The 17177-nt window shown below is 40.4% G+C and overlaps 1 protein-coding gene across 1 annotated transcript in view; it reads right to left on the bottom strand.

Annotated features, from left to right (window-relative positions):
• Window positions 1–1245: 1245 nt before the first annotated feature.
• Window positions 1246–17177, bottom strand: part of LOC139173990 (phospholemman-like) — a 42587-nt gene continuing 26655 nt past the window's right edge. The window contains exons 4-8 of the mRNA XM_070763981.1: window positions 16653–16727; window positions 15679–15715; window positions 7702–7751; window positions 5236–5273; window positions 1246–1614 (exon numbers count right to left, since the gene is read on the bottom strand). Of these exons, the coding sequence (XP_070620082.1) occupies window positions 5251–5273; window positions 7702–7751; window positions 15679–15715; window positions 16653–16727 (185 nt within the window). The 3' untranslated portion in view covers window positions 1246–1614; window positions 5236–5250. The remainder of the gene's footprint in view (window positions 1615–5235; window positions 5274–7701; window positions 7752–15678; window positions 15716–16652; window positions 16728–17177) is intronic.

Raw genomic sequence — 17177 nt, 5'->3', positions numbered from 1 at the left:
AAATAATTCCCTCCAACACTGTCAGACTTTCTACTAAATCTGCACTAGTTTTTCTCATCATTCCTATCACCCATTTCCTCCCATGTTGACTATATGACTGTAACTTGTTGCGTATATCCTAAGATTTTTATTAATATTGCTTCTTCATTGCTTATTTGACTCCTATGACAATCATTAAGTGTTGTACCACATGATTCTTGACAAATGTATATTTTATTTTATGTACGTTGAGAGCATATGCACCAAGACAAATTCCTTGTGTGTCCAATCACTCTTGGACAATAAAATTCTATTCTATTCTATTCTATTCTATTCTATATCTGTATATAATGTATTTTTGCTGATAATGAAAAACAAGGGAGACAGTATAGATCAGTGATGGCAAACCTTTTTTTCCTTGGATGCCGAAAGAGTGGGGGGGGGCACTATCCCACATGTGCGAGTACCCACACCCATAATTCAATGCTTGGGGAGGGTGAAAACAGCCCCCCCAGGAGGCCCTCTAGAGGCTGGAAACGGCCTGTTTCCCAACTTCTGATGGGCCCAGTAGGCTCGTGTTTCACCCTCCCTAGGCTCCAAAGGCTTCCCTGGAGCCCCTCCGAGGCTCTCTGGAAGCCAAAAACGCCCTCCTAGAACCTCTGTGTGAGCCAAAGATCAATTGAGCCGCCCCGAGTCTGCGGAGAGGGGCGGCATACAAATCTAAATAAACATAAACAAACTGGCTGGCACACACATGCACACTGGAGCTGAGCTAACGCAACAGCTCACGTACCAGCAGATATGGCTTCGCCTGCACCTGTGGCACCCGTGCCATAGGTTCGCCATCACTGCTATCTGTGTCTTTTACTGGCTGGATCACACATCTACACCGCTGCTATAAGTCTGCTGTGTGTATGTTGACTGTTTCGCACAAGGCTGCACCGAGACATACTAACACATGCACATCTCTGTGCCCCAATTCAATTTTTGGTGGGTTTTTTGCTTCTGCGCATGTGCAGAAGCAAACAAATTGGCAAAAATTGGCAAAATCTCACATGCAAGAGCATCCACATGTGATATTTCACTTGCTGCACATACGCAGAAGCAAAATCTCGTGCTGACAGGCAAGCGTGCGCCCACAACAATCCCGGTAAGTGTAACCCTTGCCTGGATGGTATACTAGATTGAAAATTTTGCAACGCAAGCAAACTGCTTTTTTTGAAAGCTGTTGAGAGGACTTCATGGATGCAGCCACCAAGAGAAGAATTTGACTCAAGGAGGTTTTTTTATTATTTCCCAAAGCCCAAGGAGAGTCTTTTAAAGGGGAAGAGCTTCAGAAAGGAGCCCTACTATAAATGCAGCTTGAGCTGAGCTCAGGAGTTAGAATCCTTCATGGTCGCTAGATCTCGGCGGAAGGCCAATGGTGAGAAGGTTGTCTTCCCTCTCTGAGAAGCAGTGGACTTCAAAGCAGCAAGCCAATACAGGAGGGAAAGGTCTTGGTAAGTTGGGTTGGGGATGACCCTAGAGGCAACCAGTTGTGGAATTCACTGGAGTTGTGAAGAGAGAAGACAACTAAGGCCGGTGGAGCAAAGGAATGGGGAGTGCTCCAGAGCCAGGAGGATGACATACAGCTACCTAGGAGAAGAGGAGAAAAGGAAAGAATTGAGGCATGCTAGATAAAAGTTGACATTCAAATAAAAAAGGGAGAAGCTCAGGACCCAAAGGGACCTGTGATGAAACCCCAGAGAAATGAATGCATCATGGTTACGAAGGCCATCTTATGCTGGCGTTGCCTTCAAGTCTCTTGTTTTCCAGATTTATTCAAAACATCTATCTATCTATCTATCTATCTATCTATCTATCTATCTATCTATCTATCTATCTATTTATTTATTAATTAGTTGGACTTGTATGCCGCCCCTCTCCGAAGACTCGGGGCGGCTCACAACAAGTAAAACAGTCACAACAATCCAATTAATTAAAATATTTAACGATTTAAGAAAACCCCATGTAATAGCAAACACACAAACATACCATATATAAATTTAACGTGCCCAGGGGAGATGTTTAGTTTCCCCATGCCTGACGGCAAAGGTGGGTCTTAAGGAGTTTTCGGAAGGCAGGAAGAGTAGGGGCAGTTCTAATCTCCGGGGGGAGTTGGTTCCAGAGAGCCGGTGCCGCCACAGAGAAGGCTCTTCCCTGCCTTCAACCTGCCTTCCATTGAGGACCTGCATCAAAAAAAGGGCTGTGAAAATATTTACAGATCCCTCACATCCTGGACATAAACTGTTTTAACTCCTACTCTCAAAACTTCCCTATAGAGCACTGCACACCAAGACAACTGGACACCGGAACAGTTTTGTTTTCGAACGCCATCACTCAGCTAAACAAATAATTCCCTCAACATTGTCAAGCTATTTACTAAGTCTGCACTACTATTGCTATTATTATTATTATTATTATTATTATTATTATTATTATTATTATTATATCTCAGGGACCGCCTTCTGCCACACGAATCCCAGCGACCAGTTAGGTCCCACAGAATGGGCCTTCTCCAGGTCCCGTCAACTAAACAATGTGGGTTGGTGGGGCCCAGGGGAAGAGCTTTCTCTGTGGTGGCCCCAGCCCTCTGGAACCAACTCCCCCCAGAGATTAGAATAGCCCCCACCCTCCAGGCATGGGGGAATTAAGATAATATTTCCCCCTAGGCTTCTACAATTTATGCATGGTATGTTTGTATGTATGATTGGTTTTATAACAAGTGTTTTTAGCTGTTGTAGTATTGGATTTTTACATTCTGTTTTTTGTTACTGTTGTTAGCCGCCCCGAGTCCACGGAGAGGGGCGGCATACAAATCCAATTAATAATAATAATAATAATAATAATAATAATAATAATAATAATGTTATTTATTAGATTTGTATGCCGCCCCTTTCCGTAGACCCAGGGCGGCTCACAACAATAATAACACGATATATAACAAATCTAATAATTAAAAGTCACTAAAAAACCCTTATTAAAAGAAAACATACACACAAACACACCATGCATAAACTGTATAGGCCCGGGGGAGATGTCTCAGTTCCCCCATGCCTGGCGGCAGAGGTGGGTTTTAAGAAGTTTACGAAAGGCAAGGAGGGTGGGGCAATTCTAATCTCTGGGGGGGAGCTGATTCCAGAGGGTCGGGGCCGCCACAGAGAAGGCTCTTCCCCTGGGTCCCGCCAGATGACATTGTTTAGTCGACGGGACCCGGAGAAGGCCAACTCTGTGGGACCTAACTGGTCGCTGGGATTCGTGCGGCAGAAGGCAGTCCCGGAGATATTCTGGCCCGATGCTATGAAGGGCTTTATAGGTCATGACCAACACTTTGAATTGTGACTGGAAACTGATCGGCAACCAATGCAGACTGCAGAGTGTTGGTGTGACATGGGCATACCTAGTTAGTTTAGTATTAGTTTTTTTCATCATTCTATCACCCATCTCCTCCTTCTAATGACTGTAACTTTATGCTTGTATTTATACGAGGGCCACTCAGAAAGTAATGCACCACATTTTTTTTCTTCAACAATTATTTATTGCACACAATGAAAACTTTCACACAAGAAAGAATGATGTTTCTTCTACACTCCCTATTTTTCCATGTAATCTCCATCCTGTTCTATGGCCTTCCTTCAGCAAGACACAAGGGTGTTTATGCCCTCTCGGTACCACTCCTTGTTCTGGTTACGAAGCCATTTCTGCACTGTGCGAATCACTTCTTTGTCATCATCAAAATGTCTTCCGCGACTAACCGTACTTCTGTCGACTGCAGATTCTCCATAAACTGTACACAAATGTTTGTGAATGCTCCCAACAGTTTGATGAAACAATCAATATTAATAAAAATCTTAAACATACAAGCAACAAGTTACAGTTATAGAGTCATAAGTGGGAGGAAATGGGTGATAGGAATTATGAGAAAAAAAACTTGTAGTAATAGTAGTGCAGGCTTAGTAAATAGTTTGACAGTGTTGAGGGAATTATTTGTTTAGCAGAGTGATGGCGTTTGGGGAAAAACTGTTCTTGTGGCTAGTTGTCTTGGTGTGCAGTGGTCTGTAGCGACATTTTGATGGCAGGAGTTGAAACAGTTTATGTCCAAGATGTGAGGGGTCAGTAAATATTTTCACAGCCCATTTTTTGACTCTTGCAGTATGCAGGACCTCAATGGAAGGCATGTTAGCAGTAATTGTTTTTTCTGCAGTTCTGATTATCCTCTGAAGTCTGTATGGGTCTTGTTGGGTTGCAGAACCATATCAGACAGTGAAAGAGGTGCAGATGAGAGACTCAATGATTCCTCTGTAGAATTGTATCAGCAGCTCCTTGGACAAGAAAGAAAAATGCACCTCCTTTTTCAAACAAATTACAGTGATACCTTGTCTTACAAACTTAATTGGTTCCGGGATGAGGTTCTTAAGGTGAAAAGTTTGTAAGACGAAACAATGTTTCCCATAGGAATCAATGGAAAAGCGATTAATGTGTGCAAGCCCAAAAGTCACCCCTATTGCCACCCGAAGCACCGGACTTCCGTGTTTTTGTGATGCTGCAGGGGAATCCCAACAGGGGAATCTCAGCATCGCAAAAACGAGCGCTTCGCTGGCAACGGAAATCCTGAGGTGGGGTTTCCCAGAGAGGGGAGCAAAAACACTGAAGTTCTCAAAACCCCAACTCTGGACCTCTGTGTTTTTGCGATGCTGCAATTTTGCTGAGGCTCCCCTCGCTGGGAAAGCCCAACTCTGGACTTCTGTCCAGAGGTGGGGTTTCCCCTGGAGGGGAGCCTCAGGGGAATCCCAGCAGCGCAAAAACAGGTGCTTTTCTGGCAACGGAAGTCCGGAGGCGGCGATTCCCAGCGGCGGCGGTGGGTTTGTAAGGTGAAAATAGTTTGTAAGAAGAGGCAAAAAAATCTTAAACCCCAGGTTTGTATCTCGAAAAGTTTGTATGGTGAGGCGTTTGTAAGACGAGGTATCACTGTATTTGTAACAAACCAAACCCAAACAAATTAGCTTTCTTTTTAGAATCAATACAGTATCTACATGAACCTCGGTTCTCGAAACCATTTAGATAATACATAAAAAGAGAAAGGAACGGAAGGAGAACTAAATGTTGCATGTTGCACAGAGCAACAAAGGCAGCAATGGTAAAACCACAAGAGTGAAGAGAATCAAATGAAGTTTAGATCACAAGGGTCAATTTTCATTTAATCTGCAAGCAACTCACCAGTTCGGATATCTTCTATCTCATCCGTGTGGATAAACCTAGTGAGAATTAAAGAAAAAAAACACCTTTTTTTTTTAAAAGGCCTTCCCCTGAAACAATTTATTATCTTTTCAGCAAACACACTTTAAGCTAAAGTCTATTTCCTCCGGTATCTGTGGCATGATGTACCCAAACAGCTTTAAAAACTATCTCGGTTCAGAATGTCAGATACAGCAAATATAAATAAGCAACCATTTCATCATCTGTAGAAGATTCCTAATAGAAACCTAGAAACCTAGAAGTCTGACGGCAGAAAAAGACCTCATGGTCCATCTAGTCTGCCCTTATACTATTTTCTGTATTTTATCTTAGGATGGATCTATGTTTATCCCAGGCATGTTTAAATTCAGTTACTGTGGATTTATCTACCACGTCTGCTGGAAGTTTGTTCCAAGGATCTACTACTCTTTCAGTAAAATAATATTTTCTCATGTTGCTTTTGATCTTTCCTCCAACTAACTTCAGATTGTGTCCCCTTGTTCTTGTGTTCACTTTCCTATTAAAAACACTTCCCTCCTGGACCTTATTTAACCCTTTAATATATTTAAATGTTTCGATCATGTCCCCCCTTTTCCTTCTGTCCTCCAGACTATACAGATTGAGTTCATGAAGTCTTTCCTGATACGTTTTATGCTTAAGACCTTCCACCATTCTTGTAGCCCGTCTTTGGACCCGTTCAATTTTGTCAATATCTTTTTGTAGGTGAGGTCTCCAGAACTGAACACAGTATTCCAAATGTGGTCTCACCAGCGCTCTATATAAGGGGATCACAATCTCCCTCTTCCTGCTTGTTATACCTCTAGCTATGCAGCCAAGCATCCTACTTGCTTTCCCTACCGCCTGACTGCACTGTTCACCCATTTTGAGACTGTCAGAAATCACTACCCCTAAATCCTTTTCTATAATAATTTCCACGGCCCAGCTCTGTGCTGCCTCAAAGATACCCCTCGTTTGAAAACTGCACACCGCACAAATTAATCATCCTTTTAAAGAACATCTAAGCGATCAGAGATTTCCTTACATATTATCAACCTTAATGCCAGTCTATGATGATATTAATAAAGAAGAGACTGGATAACCATTTGTCTGAAATGGGAAAGGGTTTCCTACCTAAGCAGGGGGTTAGACTAGAAGACCTCCAAGGTCCCCTCCAACTCTGCTATGCTATGTTCTGTTCTATTCTATTCTCTCTCTCATCTCATCCATTCTCTCATTGCTCTGGCTCTCTCTTATCTCTCTCATCTTACTATCCTTTCATCATCTCATCCATCTATCCATCTATTCATCCATCATGCCTATCATCTATTATCTGTCTGTCCATCCCTCCATCTTCCCATCCCTCCATCTGTCTATGCTATGCCATGCTATACCATGCCATGCCATGGCTATTCCCATTCCCATTCCTATTCCAGAAGCAAGCTCGGTTTTCTTTCTTTTGTTTCCTTTGCTTAAGGCAGAGTTGGGCAGAAACTGAAATGAATATATATATATTAATTAATCTCCCTTAATTTTCAAATTCAGCAAAAAAAAAAACATGTGAGACACACACACACACATTGGATACTGTAGCCTAGAGGATAATTTTCTGCCTTACAAGGCAAAGGTTGCAGGTTCAAGTCCCAGTCGGTATGGCTAGCTGATGAGGCCAAAATAAGGCCAAAATAGATCTATCCTAGTCTCCCTTAATTTTCAAATTCAGCAAAAAAACATGTGACACAAAAATATGTAACCCTTCCCTGGTGCAGAGCTGAAGGCATTGGATACTGTAGCCTAGAGGATAATTCTCTGCCTTACAAGCAAAGGTTGCAGGTTCATGTCCCAGTGGGTATGGCTAGCTGATGAGGCCAAAATAAGGCCGAAATATATCTATCCTAGTCTCCCTTAATTTTCAAATTCAGCAAAAAAACACGTGACACATACAGATAGAATTGTCGGCTATCAATAAAATTAACTGCCTTGGAAATGGCCCTGGTTTGGGCCGAGAGGCAAATAAGGAGCTGTGATGTTCCTTCAATACACCAGGGTGATTCGACACAAAAATATGTAACCCTTCCCTGGTGCAGAACTGAAGGCATTGGATACTGTAACCTAGAGGATAATTCTCTGCCTTACAAGGCAAAGGTTGCAGGTTCAAGTCCCAGTGGGTATGGCTAGCTGATGAGGCCAAAATAAGGCAGAAATAGATCTATCCTAGTCTCCCTTAATTTTCAAATTCAGCAAAAAATATATTATTTATATATATATATATATATATTTCAGTTCGGTTGCTATATATATGAGAAAATTAAGGGAGACTAGGATAGATCTATTTCGGCCTTGTTCAGCTAGCCATAATAATAATTTTTTTAAAGTTCCCTAGCCCAGGAAAAGTTCTCCCCAGGAGAAAAGGGAAACAGAGGGGGTATGTAGCCACAGGTTGGCTCTTACGCCGGATTGAGCTGCGCAGAGTTCCTTCCTCTTCATCAGGTTCTCCGGTCCTGGGGACAAAACAAAGCCATCACTTTGGAGTTTCCACCTCTTGAGCGATCATCATAGCAGCCAGTGAAAATTCTTTGCAGGTAGAACAGGTTTAGAGGAGGGGTCCCCAAACTTGGCAATTTTAAGACTTGTGGATTTCAATTCCTAGAATTCTCCAGCCAGCTATGCTTAGAATTCTCTAATTTTTAGAATCCTCCATTTCCTAGAATTCTCCAGCTAATTATGCTGGCTGGCTGAATTCTGGGAATTAAAGTCCACAAGTCTTAAAGTTGCCAAGTTTGAAGACCTCTGGGTTCAGAGCATTAACTGTATTAAATGCATTTTGTACACCGCAAACCTCTACTAGCTCCGCCGCTCCTATCTTTACAGTATTCCCTTCCCCTTTTAAAGAACTGTTTCAGCTGATTGTAAAATGGCTGGTGTCCAAGCTTGGCAACTTTAAGATTTGTGGACTTCAACTCCCAGAATTCCCCAGCCAGAATTCTGGGAGTCAAAGTTCACGTATCTTAAACATTGCCAAGCTTGGATAATACCCCTTGTTGCAAACCATTGTAAGCCGTTCTTCAGAGCTGAAGAAGTTTCTGGGATGAGAAGCGGAACGTCTTAGAAGAAAACCCAAAAAGTCCAGTTGCCTCTTGTGGGGGTGGCGGAAGCACCTTTGGGACATGAAATTTGGCCCCTTGCAAACGATGACCAGAAGAACTTCATAATATTAGAAATTGGCACTTTGAATTCTTTATTTTTCTATTTAATATAGAATGAATATTAATATTGATTATTTTAATTCTGTTTACTACCTATTTTATTTTTAATCTAAACTATTTATTCCTACCTATCCTATTCACTAACAATTTCATATTGAACTATTAATGAATTATTATTGACTGATTTTGATATTTGAGCCTTTATTATCATTATCGATGATTGAATGGTTGACGGTGATATCAATAGATAATTAAGAAACATAGAAACATAGAAAATTGACAGCAGAAAAAGTGGTCCATCTAGTCTGCTCTTGTACTATTTCCTGTATTTTATTCTTAGGATGGATATATGTTTATCCCAGGCAGGTTTAAATTCAGTCATTGTGGATTTACCAACCACGTCTGCTGGAAGTTTGTTCCAAGCATCTACTACTCTTTCAGTCAAATAATATTTTCTCACGTTACTTTTGATCTTTCCCCCAACTAACCTCAGATTGTGCTCCCTTGTTCTTGTGTTCACTTTCCTATTAAAAACACTTCCCTCCTGAATCTTATTTAACAAGATCTAAGTATTGCCCACAAGATCATATGCTGCAACGTCCTGCCTGTCGGCGACTACTTCAGCTTCAACCACAACAACACAAGAGCACACAACAGATTTAAACTTAATATTAACCGCTCCAAACTTGACTGTAGAAAATATGACTTCGGTAACCGGGTTGTCGAAGCATGGAACTCATTACCGGACTCCATAGTGTCATCCCCAACCCCCAACACTTTACCCTTAGATTATCTACGGTTGACCTATCCAGATTCCTAAGAGGTCAGTCAGGGGCGAGTACAAGTGCACTAGAGTGCCTTCCGTCCCCTGTCCTATTGCTCTCCTATATCTCCTATACCTTTCTTCTATTCCTATATCTCTTCTTCTATTCTTTCATTGATATATGTTCTATTACTATACCTTCTTTTCTATTATTTCTTAGATATATTTTACTATGAGTATCTCCTCTATAACCTTCATCATGTATTTTACTATGTGTATATAGATATATACCCAATTAACCCCTCATTGTGTATTGGACTAACCAACTAACTAACTAAATAACTAAGTAACTAAATAAATAAATAAACAAACAAACAAACAAACAAACAAACCCTTAAACATATTTAAATGTTTTGATCATGTCCCCCCTTTCCCTTCTGTCCTCCTGACTATACAGATTGAGTTCATTAAGTCTTTCCTGATATGTTTTATGCTTAAGACTTTCCATGATTTTTCTAGCCCGTCTTTGGACCCGTTCAATTTTATCCATATCTTTTTTGTAGGCGAGGTCTCCAGAACTGAACACAGTATTCCAGATACAGGGGTCTATCTTTAATACTACAAGTATTATAACACCATAAATAAATACAGCACCTCATATAAAGGAATTAATAACTAAATTGGCAAGAAATAGAGGTGCACGGTTAACTGGAGCTATATTAAAGATATACTGAAAATGTATATTATAAATTAATATGTGTGCCAGAGTAAAGCGGAAAATCATTGGAATTCAACATGCTGGGACTTGTACTAACTGAAAAGGGAGCCAGAGTTATCAATGCAGGTGGTTCAGGGATGATGTCATTGACTTTTGCAGGGATGGAAATACTTTAATTAAAAAATAAAAAATAAACGCTATGCTACAGCGCCCCCTGCTGACATCCAAAATGAATAACGATTCAGCATCCTAAAGGGGATGATAAACTATATATATAAATAAGGTCAAATCTAGAATGTGCAAATGGATGCGGTAAAATGCCGCAGTGGGAATTCCTGCCTTCCCTCCCTCCATGTACCGTGTTGTTTGTGGGATTCATTCATACAAGAGAAACAGCAATGGAGAAATGTAAACTGACCAGCCCATTTTATTCTTCATGCTATGCGTTGCCATCCAAAGAAATCAGATTAAATACACATAGTCCTTATTTACTGACCTCCTCATTCAGGGACCATTTAAAGTTACAACAGTGCTAAAAAAATAATTTTATGACTAATGCTTGCATTTACAACCCTCATACTGTCCCTGTCCCACAACCCACCATTGCACCATTGATTATGTTACATAGTTTGGGTAATGAAATGTCTACAAGAATATAAGCTCGCAGAGCACCAAAGATCCCCCATTTCAACCCTGAGCTACAAATATTATCTTTCTGTTGTGGTTGGCTCTGGCCCAGCTCCTGCCCCAGGGAATGGGGAGGTGGATGCAAGGGAAAATTCAACATGTCACAGGCCGGTGTTATTGCCGACAGAATCAGTTCAGAGTTTAGTTTCCTTGGACGAAGAAGAAGGTGGGAGTGACTCAGCAGAGGAGGTTTTGGCACACAGCCCAGGCAGTCAATCTCCCTTATCTTCCCTTGATTCAGATGATGACGTTTTGGACCCACGCAAGCGCAGAATTATGCGTAGAAGAGACCAAGTAAGAACATATTGCTCACAGTCACTCATGCCCTTATCACCTCGAGGTTCGATTACTGCAATGCTCTCTACATGGGGCTACCTTTGAAAAGTGTTCGGAAACTCCAGATCGTGCAGAATGCGGCAGCGAGAGCCATCGTGGGGCTTCCCAGATTCGCCCACGTATCTACAACACTTTGTGGCCTGCATTGGCTGCCGATCAGTTTCCGGTCACAATTCAAAGTGTTGGTTATGACCTTTAAAGTCCTACATGGCATTGGACCAGAGTACCTCCGGAACCGCCTGCTACTGCACGAATCCCAGCGGCCAATAAGGTCCCACAGAGTGGGCCTTCTCCGGGTCCCGTCGACTAAACAATGTCGTCTGGTGGGCCCCAGGGGAAGAGCCTTCTCTGTGGTGGCCCCGGCCCTCTGGAATCAACTCCCCCCCGGAGATTAGAACTGCTCCCACCCTCCTTGTCTTCCATAAACTACTTAAGACCCACCTATACCGCCAGGCATAGGGGATTTGAGACATCTTTCCCCCAGGCTTATTATAATTTATGTTTGGTATGCATGTGCTGTTTGGTTTTTAATTATGATAGAGTTTTTAGTTTTTTAATATTAGATTTGTGCCATTATAATATTGTTTTTTATCGTTGTTGTGAGCCGCCGCGAGTCTTCGGAGAAGGGTGGCATACAAATCTAATAAATTATTATTATTATTATTATTATTATTATTATTATTATTATTATTATTACTATTATTATAATAATATTACAGGAAATAAGGGAGGCCACCTGTGTTTGGGTGGGGCTCCAGTAATTAGGGCTGCTGCTATAAATAGCAGCGTGTGGGTAAAACAAAGCAGAGCAACGTGTGTGTGTGTGTGTGTGTCTCACTTCGTTGGAAGAAGAAGGGGTGTGAAGTTTCTTCACAGCTGCTAGCTAAGTACTTAATGACTGCTTAAGGTTAATTGTACAGACTACCCGGTTGTTTTGGGACGAGTGCTCTTTGCAATACAAAAAGAGTGCTTTGTTTATTGTGAATTTTGTGATAAAGAACATTGTTTTGAATTTTCAAACGTCTGTATGTCTGAAATTTGTACCCTTGAATTTTCGGGAGGCTCCTATCAGAGAGCCCGGCAGAACATAAACCAGACCTTTCAGTTTTAAGAATTGGAAAATATCAGTTACATCCCTTGAAAAATATTTATTTTTCCTTTTTTTGTGTGTGCATACAATAGCAATAGCACTTAGACTTATATACCATCTTGTCCCCCAGCAATCTGGGTCCTCATCGGAAGGATGAAAGATTGAATCAATCTTAAGCTGGTCAGAATCGAACGTCTGGAAGTGGGCAGAGTTAACCTGCAATGCTGCATTCTAATCACTGTGCCACCAGTTCCTTTCCAGTAGCCTTTGCATGACATCTTAATCAGGAGTTTGAGGATGTAAGAACAGAGCCACATGGTGTACAGTGTTCCCTCGATTTTCGCGGGTTCGAACTTCGCAAATAGCCTATACCACGGTTTTTCAAAAAATATGAATTAAAAAATAGTTCGTGGATTTTTTTCTATACCATGGTTTTTCCAGCCCGATGATGTCATACGTCATCGCCAAACTAATAATTTTTGCAAATAAATAACAAAAAATAATTATTATTGTTAATAAATAATTATGTTTATAAATATCAGGATCACTAAGTGTCTTATTCAATGGTGAGTACCAGTAATAATGGTGAGTAAATGGTTGTTAAGGGAATGGGAAATGGTAAAATACGGGTTTCAAGTGTTAAGGGATGGCTTGCGATGTTGTCCATAGCCAAAAATTTTGTATTTACTTCCGCATCTCTACTTTGTGGAAATTTGACTTTTGCGGGTGGTCTCGGAACACATCGCCCGTGAAAATCAAGGGAACACTGTAATGAGCCAGGGTGGCGCAGCAGGTAGAGTGTTGTACTGCAGGCCACTGGAGCTGACTTGTAGATCTGAAGGTCAGCGGTTCAAATCTCATCACCGGCTCAAGGTTGACTCAGCCTTCCATCCTTCCGAGGTGGGTAAAATGAGGACCTGGATTGTGGAGGCAATAGCCTTGCTCTGTTAAAAAAGTGCTATTGCTAACATGTTGTAAGGCGCCCTGAGTCTAAGGAGAAGGGCGGCATAAAAAATTGAAATAAATTAATAAATTAATAAATTAATAAATTAATAAATTAATAAATTAATAAATCAATAAATTAATAAATTAATAAATTAATAAATTAATAAATTAATAAATTAATAAATTAATAAATTAATAAATTAATAAATTAATAAATTAATAAATTAATAAATTAATAAATTAATAAATTAATAAATTAATAAATTAATAAATTAATAAATCAATAAATTAATAAATTAATAAATCAATAAATCAATAAATTAATAAATTAATAAATTCCAGACATTGACCACTCTGTTGCTGAAGTCTTATTTTCTGCAATGGGGTATGGATTGGTTCACTTTAAGTTTGTATCTATTGTGTCCTCGTGTATTGTTGCAGTTGAAGCTGAAGTAGTCATTGACAGGTAGGGCACTGTAGCAGATAATTTTATGTGCTTCATTTAGGTCAGACCTACGGAGGCATAGTTCTAAATTATCTAAGCCCCAAATTTTGAGTCTGGTGGCATAAGGAATTCTATTGCGGGTAGAGGGGTGGAGGACTCTTCTCGTGAAATATCTCTCGACATTTTTAATTTTATTTATTTATTTATTCATTCATTCATTCATTCATTCATTCATTCCATTTTTATGCCGCCTTTCTCTTTAAACTCAGGGCGGCTTACAACATGTTAGCAATAGCACTCTTTAATAGAGCCAGCCTATTGCCCCCACAATCCGGGTTCTCATTTTACCCACCTCGGAAGGATGGAAGGCTGAGTCAACCTTGAGCCGGTGATGAGATTTGAACCGCTGACCTTCAGATCTACAGTCAGCTTCAGTGGCCTGCAGTACAGCACTCTACCTGCTGCGCCACCCCGGCTCTATTAATATCTGATATATAGTGGGGGTTCCAGACAGATGAGCTGTATTCAAGAATTGGTCTAGCAAATGTGTTGTATGCTCTAGTTAAAAATACAATATCAGCAGAGAAGAAGCTGCACAAGATTATGTTAACAACTCTTAATGTTTTTTTGGCAATGTTGTTACATGGGCTCTGGCACTACTTGGTCAGTATTGTTGAATCTGTGGTACTCTTTTCCTCCCAATTTTCACGACTCTTATTTGCTGCTAGCACCCCACTGTTTCCAAACGTCCGATTTATGGTGTATCGTCTGAATATTTCTACAAGGGTCAAAATTAAAAGCTCATTTATTGGGTAATTATCGACATCAGGCTTACAAGTTAACCTTCTAACGCCCTGTCTCTCCCCACTTCCAATCCCGGCATCACAGAAAGAAAGCAATTACCAGCAGACATATTAATTCAGAGAATGAATCATTGGGCTGGCCAGATTCTTCCCCAGCAGGGAGATAAAACAAAATGGAAATAAAAGAGAATAAAAAAGACGCAAACAGTCTCCAAATACAGTGGTACCTCTACTTAAGAACGCCTCTACTTAAGAACTTTTCTAGATAAGAACCGGGTGTTCAAGATTTATTTTGCCTCTTCTTAAGAACCATTTTCTACTTAAGAACCCGAACCCGGAAAAATTTCCCAGGAAATTTGAGAGCAGCACGAAGGCCCGGCCAGTTTCCTGCCATTCCCCCTGGGTTTCTCTCTCTGGCGTAGTGGCAGCCTCGCACTGGGTGTATGGGAGTCACATGCTCCTCCTCGCCACCTCAGAGTCCCTCTTTTTTTTTTTAAGACTTAAAGTTTTGGATTTTTTTTTTATTCCCCTCCCCTCACCTTCTTCCTTCGGCATCGACTGTCCTCCTCCTCTTCTTCCTCCTCCTCCTCCCACCCAAATTCCGAGCTTTTATTTCTTTCCTAATGGGTTTGCACGCATTATTTTTTATTGTTGGATTTGTATCATGTGCTATGTCGTGAGCCGCTCCGAGTCTCCGGAGAGGGGCGGCATACAAATCGAATAAATCTAATCTAATCTCTGGGGGAGTTGGTTCATCATTGTCACTTGGCGGGACCCAGAGGATCCCGCCTTCTCTGTGGTGGCCCCGACCCTCTGGAACCAACTCCCCCCAGAGATTAGAATTGCCCCCACCCTCCTGGCCTTTCGTAAGCTGCTTAAAACCCACCTCTTGCCGCCAGGCATGGGGGAACTAAGATACACTTTCCCCCCTAGGCCTTCACAATATATGTATGGTATGTTTGTATGTATGATTGGTTTTTATATAATGGGTTTTTAACTGTTTTTTAGTATTGGATTTTGTTGTACTGTTTTACTGCTGTTGTTAGCCGCCCCGAGTCTGCGGAGAGGGGCGGCATACAAATCCAATTAATAATAATAATAATAATAATAATAATAATAATAATAATAATAATAATAATAATAATAAATCTAATCTAATCTAATCTAATTTGCTTTTACATTGATTCCTATGGGAAAAATTCCTTCTACTTAAGAGTGTTTCTACCTGCTCACGGAACAAATTAAGTTCTTCAGTAGAGGTACCACTGTAATTAAGATATCTGAACCACATCGCAAAACATGCAAAACTACATCATGCTATTTTGGCTTCTTCCCCTGCCTTTTTTTCATGCTGTTCCTTTTCATCCATTTGAAACAACTCGTATAACCGCAGTTTCACATCCCCTCCAAATGTACTTTACGAGAGCATTTTTACCTTTGCTGCTGGTTAAACTTGCAACGACAGTGCCGGCCTAGGAGAGAAAGAGGGAAAGAATTGAGCAAGGACCCCAAAGGAATCTGGGCAGAGATGAGGGTTTGTGTATGTGAGAGAGAAGCACTATTTAACAAAGTGCTTTTCAAGCAGTGTGCTGCAACACACTAGTGTGCCGTGAGACATGGTCAGGTGTGCCATGGGGAAATTAAATTAGGGCCCGCATGCTGGATATGACCCGCGGAGGCCATTTATCCAGCCCGCCACCAGGAATTGAGATACTCTTTCCCCCTAGGCCTTTACAATTTTATGCATGGTATGTCTGTATGTATGTTTGGCTTTTATAATAATGGGTTTTTAACTGTTTTTAGTATTGGATTATTATTATATGCTGTTTTATTATTTCTGTTAGCCGCCCCGAGTCTCCGGAGAGGGGCGGCATGCAAATCAAATAAATAAACGAATGACTGAATGAATGAATGAATGATTGAATGAATCAATAAAATAAATAAAATAAATAAAATAAATAAAATAAATAAAATAAATAAAATAAATAAAATAAATAAAATAAATAAAATAAATAAAATAAATAAAATAAATAAAATAAATAAATAAAATAAATAAAATAAATAAAATAAATAAAATAAATAAAATAAATAAAATAAATAAAATAAATAAAATAAATAAAATAAATAAAATAAATAAAATAAATAAAATAAATAAAATAAATAAAATAAATAAAATAAATAAAATAAATAAAATAAATAGAATAAATAGAATAAAATGAATAAAATCAATCAATCAATCAATCAATAAGATACCACAGTGCAATAGTTGGGTTCAGAGACAACAGAGAAGTCAGACTCAACCAACCCACATCCGTGCTTGTATGGACACACTTGGCATACTTCAAGGATGTTCTGATCCCAGCCCACTAAGCCCCCTTCCCGGGCAACCACTGGATAGTAGCTACTTACTAAAGATAATGATGATGCCCAACAGAAACAGGATGCCTGCAAACACCAAGCCTCCAACTCTCAGCGAATAGTAATCTGGTATGGGGGGGGGGGGGGAGAAACAGTTTGTCATGCGAGGAATAGAACGTAGCCTGGAATGAGTTCTAGTCCTGCGTTAGGCACGAAAACTAGCTGGGTGAATTTGAGCCAATCGCCAGGAGACTGAGAATTCTAGTCCCATCTTCATCGTGAAAGCTGGTTGGTTGACTTTGGGCCAATCACCAGGAGATTGGGAAATTTAGTCCCACCTTCAACATTAAAGCTGGTTGGGTGACTTTGGGCCAATCACCAGGAGCCTGAGAATTCTAGTCCCATCTTCAGCATGAAAGCTGGTTGGGTGACTTTGAGCCAATCACCAGGAGCCTGAGAATTCTAGTCCCTCTCCTTCAGCCCAATCTACTTCACAGGGTTGTCATTGTATTAAAAATAGGAGGAGGAAGGAGTACCAGGTATGTTCACTGCCTTGAATTATTTATAAAATAACAA

This window comes from Erythrolamprus reginae, chromosome 11 (assembly GCF_031021105.1).
Source record: "Erythrolamprus reginae isolate rEryReg1 chromosome 11, rEryReg1.hap1, whole genome shotgun sequence".
NCBI lineage: Eukaryota > Metazoa > Chordata > Lepidosauria > Squamata > Dipsadidae > Erythrolamprus > Erythrolamprus reginae.
This window is presented reverse-complemented; position numbering and strand designations above follow the sequence as displayed.